Raw genomic sequence first — 8,035 nt, 5'->3', positions numbered from 1 at the left:
TATTGCCCCCAACTTGGTGCCTGTGTGTTGGGGTTCACCGCAGTGAATGAGAGGGTGGCCTCCCTCCGCCTACGTGTGGGGGGACGGGTTCTGACTGTCGTTTGTGCTTATGCACCAAACAGCAGTTCAGATTATCCACCCTTTCTGGAGTCCTTGGAGGGGGTACTGGAAAGTGCACCTCCTGGGGACTCCCTTGTTCTGCTGGGGGACTTCAATGCTCATGTGGGCAATGACAGTGAGACCTGGAGGGGTGTTGTTGGGAGGAACGGCCCCCCTGATCTGAACCAGAGTGATGTTCTGTTGTTGGACTTCTGTGCTCGTCATGGATTGTCAATAACGAACACCTTGTTCAGGCATAAGGATGTCCATATGTGCTCTTGGCACCAGGACACCCTAGGCCACAGTTCGATGATCGACTTTGTCATCGTCTCATCTGATCTGTGGCCACATGTCTTGGACACTCGGGTGAAGGGAGGGGCGGAGCTGTCCACTGATCACTACCTGGTGGTAAGTTGGCTCCAATGGTGGGGGAGGATGCCGGTCAGACCTGGCAGACCCAAACGTATTGTGAGGGTTTGCTGGGAATGTCTGGCAGTCTCCTGTGAGACGGAGTTTTAACTCCCGCCTCCGGGAGAACTTCGAACATGTTCCGAGGGAGGTGGGGGACATTGAGTCCGAGTGGACCATGTTTCGTGCCTCTATTGTCGAGGCGGCTTACCAGAGCTGCGGCCGCAAGGTTGTCGGTGCCTGTCGCGGCGGCAACCTTTGAACCCGATTGTGGACACCGTCGGTGAGGGATGCTGTCAGGCTGAAGAAGGAGTCCTATCGGGCCTTTTTGGCCTGTGGGATCCTGGAAGCAGCTGATGGGAACCGGCAGTCCAAGCGACATGCGGCTCGGGTGGTCGCTGAGGCAAAAACTCGGGCATGGGAGAAGTTCGGAGAGGCCATGGAGAATGACTTCTGCATGGCTTTGAGGCGATTCTGGTCCACCATCCGGCGTCTCGGGGGGAAAGCGGTATGCCACCAACACTGTTTATAGTGTGGGTGGTGTGCTGCTGACCTCAACTCGGGATGTTGTGGGTCAGTGGGTGGAATACTTTGAAGACCTCCTCAATCCCACCGGCATGTCTTCCACTGAGGAAGCGGAGCCTGGGGACTCTGGGTCGGGCACTCCAATCTCTGGTGCTGAGGTCACCAAGGTGGTTAAAAAGCTCCTCAGTGGCAGGGCCCCAGGGGTGAATGAGATTTGCCTGGAGTTCCTTAAGGCTCTGGATGTTGTAGGGTTGTGTTGGCTTACGCGACTCTGCAATATTGCGTGGACATCGGGGGAAGTTCCCCTGGATTGGCAGACCGGGGTGGTGGTCCCCCTATTCAAAAAGGGGGACCGTAGAGTGTGTTCCAACTACAGGTGAATCACGCTCTTAAGCATCCCTGGTAAGTCTACTCGGGGGTTCTGGAGAGGAGGGTCCGTCGGATAGTCGAACCTCTGATTCAGGAGGAGCATGCTGTTTTCGTCCTGGCCGTGGAACATTGGACCAGCTCTATACTCTCAGCAGGGTCCTGGAGGGTGCGTGGGAGTTTGCCCAACCGGTCTACATGTGCTTTGTGGACTTGGAGAAGGCGTTCGACCGCGTCCCTCGGGGAACCCTGTGGTTGGTACTCTGGGAGTATGGGGTACCGGGCCCTTTGATACAGGCTGTTAGGTCCCTGTATGACCGGTGTCAGAGCCTGGTCATTATCGCTGGCAGTAAGTCGGGCTTGCTCTCGGTGAGAGTTGGACTCCGCCAAGGTTGCCCTTTGTCACCGATTCTGTTCATAACTTTTATGGACAGAATTTCTAGGCGCAGCCAAGGTGTTGAAGGGATCTGTTTTGGTGGCCTTAGGATTGCGTCTCTGCTTTTTGCAGATGATGTGGTCTTATTGGCTTCATCAGATCGTGACCTACAGCTTTCGTTGGAGCGGTTCACAGCCGAATGCTACGCGGGCGGGATGAAGATCAGTTCCTCCTAATCCGAGGCCATGGTCTTGAGCCACAAAAGGGTAGAGTGCCCTCTCCGGGTCAGGGAGGAGGTCCTACCCCAAGTGGAGGAGTTCAAGCATCTTGGGGTCTTGTTCAAGAATGAGGGAAAAATGGAGTGTGCGATCGATAGGCGGATAGGTGCAGCATCAGCAGTGAAGCAGGCGCTGTACAGGTCTGTCATGGTGAAGAGAGAGCTGAGTCAAAAGGCGAAGCTCTCAATTTACCAATCGATCTACGTTCCTACCCTCATCTACGGTCACGAGCTTTGGGTTGTGACCAAAAAATGAGATCTCGGATAGAAGCGGCCGAAATTAGTTTTTTCCGCAGGGTGTCTGGGCTCTCCCTTAGAGATAGGGTGAGAAGCTCCATCATCCGGGAGGGACTCAGAGTAGAGCCGCTGCTTCTCCACGTCGAGAGGAGCCAGTTGAGGTGGCTTGGGCATCTGTTTAGGATGCCTTCTGGACGCCTCCCTGGTGAGGTGTTCCGGACACGTCCCACCGGAAGGAGGCCCAGAGGAAGACCCAGGACACGCTGGAGGGACTGTTTCTCGGCTGGCCTGGGAACGCCTCGGGATTTCCCCGGAAGAGCTGGCCTAAGTGGCTGGGGAGAGGGAAGTCTAGGCCTCCCTACTTAGGCTGCTACCCCCGTGACCCGACCCCGGATAAGCGGAAGAAAATGGATGGATGGATGGATGGGATCTAGCAGACATGTGGAAGTTTTGAACGAAGCTATTATTTTTGACAATTCAGAGAGCTCAACAGGACAAAAACAGTCAAAACAAAAATCAGGTTCTAGTGACATTTTTAAAGTTGCCTCATCTGACAGGGAACCAGAGGCGATAGTAGGAATGTTGGTTTGATATTTTTCCCCTAATTGAAACAATTTTATTTATAAAGAATCTCATGAAGTCATCACTGCTTATAGTTGTAGGGAAACATGATCATGGTCGTTGTGACTTTTGCCAGAGCACAGAAACTGTGAAATACGTTATTTTGGACTGTTGTAAATATTCAGCTGAAAGGAAACATCTGCTGGACCAAATGGCAACTGAAGTAACAAGTATTGTTTGTTTTGAAGAGTGTATTTGGAATGAGGATCCAGTAAAAATGGACACAAATATTTTATGTATTTCCTGAGGGTAACGGGTTTATAGAAGAGGATCAAGAAGTTATAAGTGCTAATACCTTTATATGGCGGTAATAAACCTAGATGGATGTAAGCTGCTGTTAAACTTCATAGAATAAGTATTTGTCTGCCAGATTATAATACCATTCTTGATTCTGAGATCCAGCCATCTTGTTCATGATTCACTCCTCGTCTTTAGGATTCCGCTCTGCGTGCTACTCGCCTGATTTTGTCTGCTCGTCTGACCTTGGTTTTGACTACTTCTTTTGCTCTATGGATTTTGGATTACGGACTGCTCACTGGATTTATTCTTGGACCTCTGACTTCCTGAGCTTGACCTCTTTGGACCACGACCCTGCATTGCCCTGCTGTCCAAAGCATTAAAGGCCTCCCTCTGCAGCTGCCTTCCCACCGGTTACAGTGACATCATCTCTTCAAGCTCTGACTGATGACTTTCACTCCACCTGCCTGAGAAGACGTGTTCCTGCAACTGGATTCTGACTCCCACCAGCAGCTGCAAAACAACAAAAGTGTATTCTTTGTTTTACATCCTTGTTGTCTGGCTGATTCTGAATCCAACCCCTGACTCCTGACAGTTGTAATTCAGCAAAAATGAGTTTCATCTTTTGAACTACAAATAACTAGGGATGCACGATCCACTTTTTAAAACTTCCGATCCGATACCTAAATATCCATAGATATCATATAAAAACTGATATAAAAGTGATTATATGATATCTATGCTCAGACGTATCTGATGTAACTCACGTGAAACCATTTCGTACCCAGTTGCATCATGACCTTCACATGCCCACTGCGTGTGTCTGTCCTCTTCTGGCCTTAAATACTTTTAAGAATAAATCCAACTTCGAATGGTTTGTTTCCACGTAAAAATACAAAGTTAATATCCATTAGAATCATAGAGTGAAGTAAATCCATGTGAATAGTTAATGATGAGCTTCAAAATGTTTTAAAACAAAATGTTCTTGAAGTTTTATTCCGGCAGCACATTGGACAGCCCTCCCGGGGTCCTGGTGGAACATGTGTTGGATAATTCCAGAAGCAGCTTCGCATTTCCAGCACTGTTTCAGGTGTAACTGTCGCGCTGGGCTCGAGCTTGAGGTTCTTTTACCTGGACACGCGCAGAGACTTTCTTAGTCCAAACCTACGTTGGAACCGAGTCGAGGACACTTCTTACACATTAGACCCGTTTGAAGTTGTTTCTTCTGTCACGTTTGATTAGCTTGTTAAACCGGGTGTCAAAATGTTGAGCGTCACTAGAAGCGTTTCAAGGACTTTGCCTTTGAAGAACTGCTCGAGGAACGGCTCGTCCTCCGTCTGGAAGGTGAGACTCATACAGACACTCAACAGCTTTACAAACTCAGGTGTTCATTCTTGTCAGACATTTTGACAGCTAGCGGTTAGCCTAGCATGCTAGCATGAGTCGACTTCAGAGCTAAAATCAGACGACAGGCCTCTGGGTTTTAAAGAAGCGGCATGTGATCTCGATAAACGTATTGAATATGTTCATTTTGGACGATAATGGCTCATATAATTTTTGAGTTTGGTGTAATTCTTAGCTCAAGTCTGCTGTTAAACTAGCTATGCGTCAGCTCACGCGGTTCAAAAGTCTCCGCGCGCCGCCTTTAAACATGCACGTGCCCTATGAACTTTAAAATGTCTTCGACTCAAATGTCTGAGTTGTTTTAAAACGCGGCGCCTCCAGGATGCATTGAACGGATGTGACCTTCATAGACCTCCAGCCCCCCAGGAGTCTGCCATCATTAGACAAACCGCTGCCACCCACTCTGTACTTTAAACAAAGTCACTTCTTCACTTGTCTAAGAGAAATGTGTCTTGATCCACAGGCATGTTGGAGTGGCTTCCAGCCTGATGCTCTCAGAGCCCTGTCCAGAAGAGACTATGCGTGAGTATCATCAGGACAACAGACCTGCTCATAATTTTAAAATGGCTACAGTCAAGTCAGTGTGGCATGGGGTCACGGTTAGACGCCGGCCATCATCCTCAGGTGTGTCTGTTTCAGGTCTGAAGCCATCAAGGGCGCAGTCATCGGCATTGACCTGGGAACCACCAACTCGTGTGTTGCTGTCATGGAGGGCAAACAGGCCAAGGTATGGACCAGCACACATCCATCAGTGATGTCAATGGATGGTTCTTAAAGGGATAGTCTGGTGATGTTTGAAATGTTCTGTCATATGTCAGTACTGAGCATCTGAACAAAAAGAGCAGAAATCTTCATCCAGGTTAGGCAGCAAAAGGAGGGCTCACTTTTTGTTTTCTAGCCGAATAAAACGACATGCTGTCATGAAAAAAGTTACATTAGGTGATTTTGAATCCTCATTTCCTTCAGTTTGTCTGTTGTCTCAACCGAACACATTGTGGTCCTACACAAACATTGATCTGAGGTTGCTGATTGCATCAGTCTGGAGTTAAGTAAACTTTTGGACCAAACGTGCTGATCAGAAGTTTATTAGCCGATGTAGCGTCCTTCGCATCTATTGTGGCTAACTAATAGCGTAGCCTGGATTACGCCTTTTTGTTTTTCTTCCATTCTATGTGGTCTGGCACTGATGTTGCTGCTGATCGAGTATTGACTAGACTACTCCTGTTACGCAGCCGCCACTCTTAGAGGATGTTCTTTGAATGGACTGTACTTTAAACAGCTCCTTTTTTACCTAATCCAGAAACTCAAAGCTCTTTACACTAAAATCTGTGTCCTCATTTACCCATTCATACAGCACTCTACTAGATCTATACAAAGACTAATTGAACAAATCATTCTAAAGAGACTAATCCGTGCTTTATCACATTCATACACTGATGGGACACACATCAGAGGCAATGAGGAGTTCATTGTCTTGCCCAGGGACACTTCAGCATGTGACTGCTGGTGGATTCGAACCCCCAACTATCGCATTGGAGGACGACTGTTCTAACCACTCAGCCACAGCCGCCCCTTTGAATTGTTTTGTATAATTTTTTTTTTTCAAAGATCTGTTTATTGTTTTTTTATATTTCAGAAGAGACATACAAACAAGTAACTCAAAAATGCACAAAACACTAGACCAAACCCAACGAAAACACACAAACATTCAAGGTGACAAACATGAGTTGATTGCAGTGAGACAAAGTACTTTCAGTTTATCTCAGGGATGCATGGTGAGACTTAGTCCATGAGATTTAGTCACTATCCCCATGTTAAATGTGAGGCGAAACCATTGTTCTCCCCAGATCTAGACATCCAGTCATCAGTGGTTCAGTTTCATACATTTTTCGAGCAAGTGAGTACATTTGGAATTAACATGAAAATAACTGACTTAAAGCCACTATAAGAATAAGAACATAAGCGAAATTAGATTACATTCAGTCATTCCTCATTATGAGTATTCATATTTTCCAAGAATAGCAAAAGCTTATCCCTTTATCTTTTTGAACACATCATATTTACCCTTAATCATAAAGGTAAGTTTCTCCAAGGCAAGCGAGCTTGATAATGTAGACATCCAAGTTTTTAGTTGGGGTCTGTTTATAGATTTCCAGGATCTTGCTATACTATATTTGGCCTGCACCAGACAGTAGATTATGGATTTTTGATCAACCTTACTTAATTGGGTTTGAGTCGGAAAAATTCCTAGGATACACATCCTTGGACAGGGATTAAGTTTAGTACCGATAAGTGAAATTTTATCCAAAACCTCCTTCCAAAATTTCCTGAATCTCAGGACATTCCCAAAGGCAATGAATTAAATTGCTTTTATCTCCACATTTAGCATATGTTCTCATCAGCCATTTGTGTTGGATTAACTTAAATTGAGTATTAATAGATTGTGTCTGTGCCTTCAGACAGGCCCTCTGCCATTCCTCTACTGATGTATTACATTTCAAGTCCTCACACCATGCCATTCTTTTGTGTTCTGAGGATGACTGGGAGCCGTCTTTGATGCTGTTATAAAAGCGGTATATTAGGCCCTTTCTCAAATGGCAATTCGTTGCTAGCTCTTCTATAGAAGTAAGAGTAGGTAATGCTAGAGACTTTTGAATACTCAAGATGAAATTTCTGATTTGCATAAACTTAAAAAAATGTTTATTTGGAATGTCGAATTTCTGTTTCAAATCTTCAAAGCTGACCATAATCCCTTTATCAAATAAATCTGCGATTTTGCATAAACCCTTAGTATACCATGTTTTAAAACCCATATCTTTCCTACCTGGTTCAAATGACATATTGCCCCAGATCGGGGAGATTTGGAATAATGTTGGTATTTCATTTTCGAATTTATGTACATCGTACTACAGGTCCTTCTAAAAAAATTAGCATATTGTGATAAAGGTCATTATTTTCCATAATGTAATCATAAAAATGAAACTTTTATATATTTCAGATTCATTGCACACCAACTGAAATATTTCAGGTCTTTAATTGTTTTAATACTGATGATTATGGCATACAGCTCATGAAAACCCAAAATGCCTGTCCCAAAAAATTAGCATATCATGAAAAGGTTCTCTAAACAAGCTATTAACCTAACCATCTCAATCAACGACGTAACTCTAAACACCTGCAAAAGATTCCTGAGGCTTTTAAAAACTCCCAGCCTTGTTCATTACTCAAAACCACAATCATGGGTAAGACTGCCGACCTGACTGCTGTCCAGAAGGCCATCATTGACACCCTCAAGCAAGAGGGTAAGACACAGAAAGAAATTGCTGAACCAATAGGCTGTTCCCAGAGTGCTGTATCAAGGCACCTCAGTGGGAAGTCTGTGGGAAGGGAAAAGTGTGGCAGGAAACGTTGCACAACGAGAAGAGGTGACCGGACCCTGAGGAGGATTGTGGAGAAGGGCCGATTCCAGACCTTGGGGGACCTGC

At 45.8% G+C, this 8,035-nt stretch overlaps 1 protein-coding gene across 1 annotated transcript in view; it reads left to right on the top strand.

Moving 5' to 3' along the window:
* Nucleotides 1-4,187: 4,187 nt before the first annotated feature.
* The window catches only part of hspa9 (heat shock protein 9), a 43,166-nt gene continuing 39,318 nt past the window's right edge, over nt 4,188-8,035 (top strand). Inside the window, exons 1-3 of the mRNA XM_037675443.1 lie at nt 4,188-4,490; nt 5,014-5,072; nt 5,190-5,277. Coding sequence (XP_037531371.1) covers nt 4,410-4,490; nt 5,014-5,072; nt 5,190-5,277 — 228 coding nt within the window. The 5' untranslated portion in view covers nt 4,188-4,409. The remainder of the gene's footprint in view (nt 4,491-5,013; nt 5,073-5,189; nt 5,278-8,035) is intronic.

This window comes from Nematolebias whitei, chromosome 4 (assembly GCF_014905685.2).
Source record: "Nematolebias whitei isolate Nwh7 chromosome 4, NemWhi1, whole genome shotgun sequence".
NCBI classification, from domain to species: domain Eukaryota; kingdom Metazoa; phylum Chordata; class Actinopteri; order Cyprinodontiformes; family Rivulidae; genus Nematolebias; species Nematolebias whitei.
The sequence above is the reverse complement of the archived record's forward strand: the minus strand, read 5'-3'. Positions and strand labels throughout refer to the sequence as shown.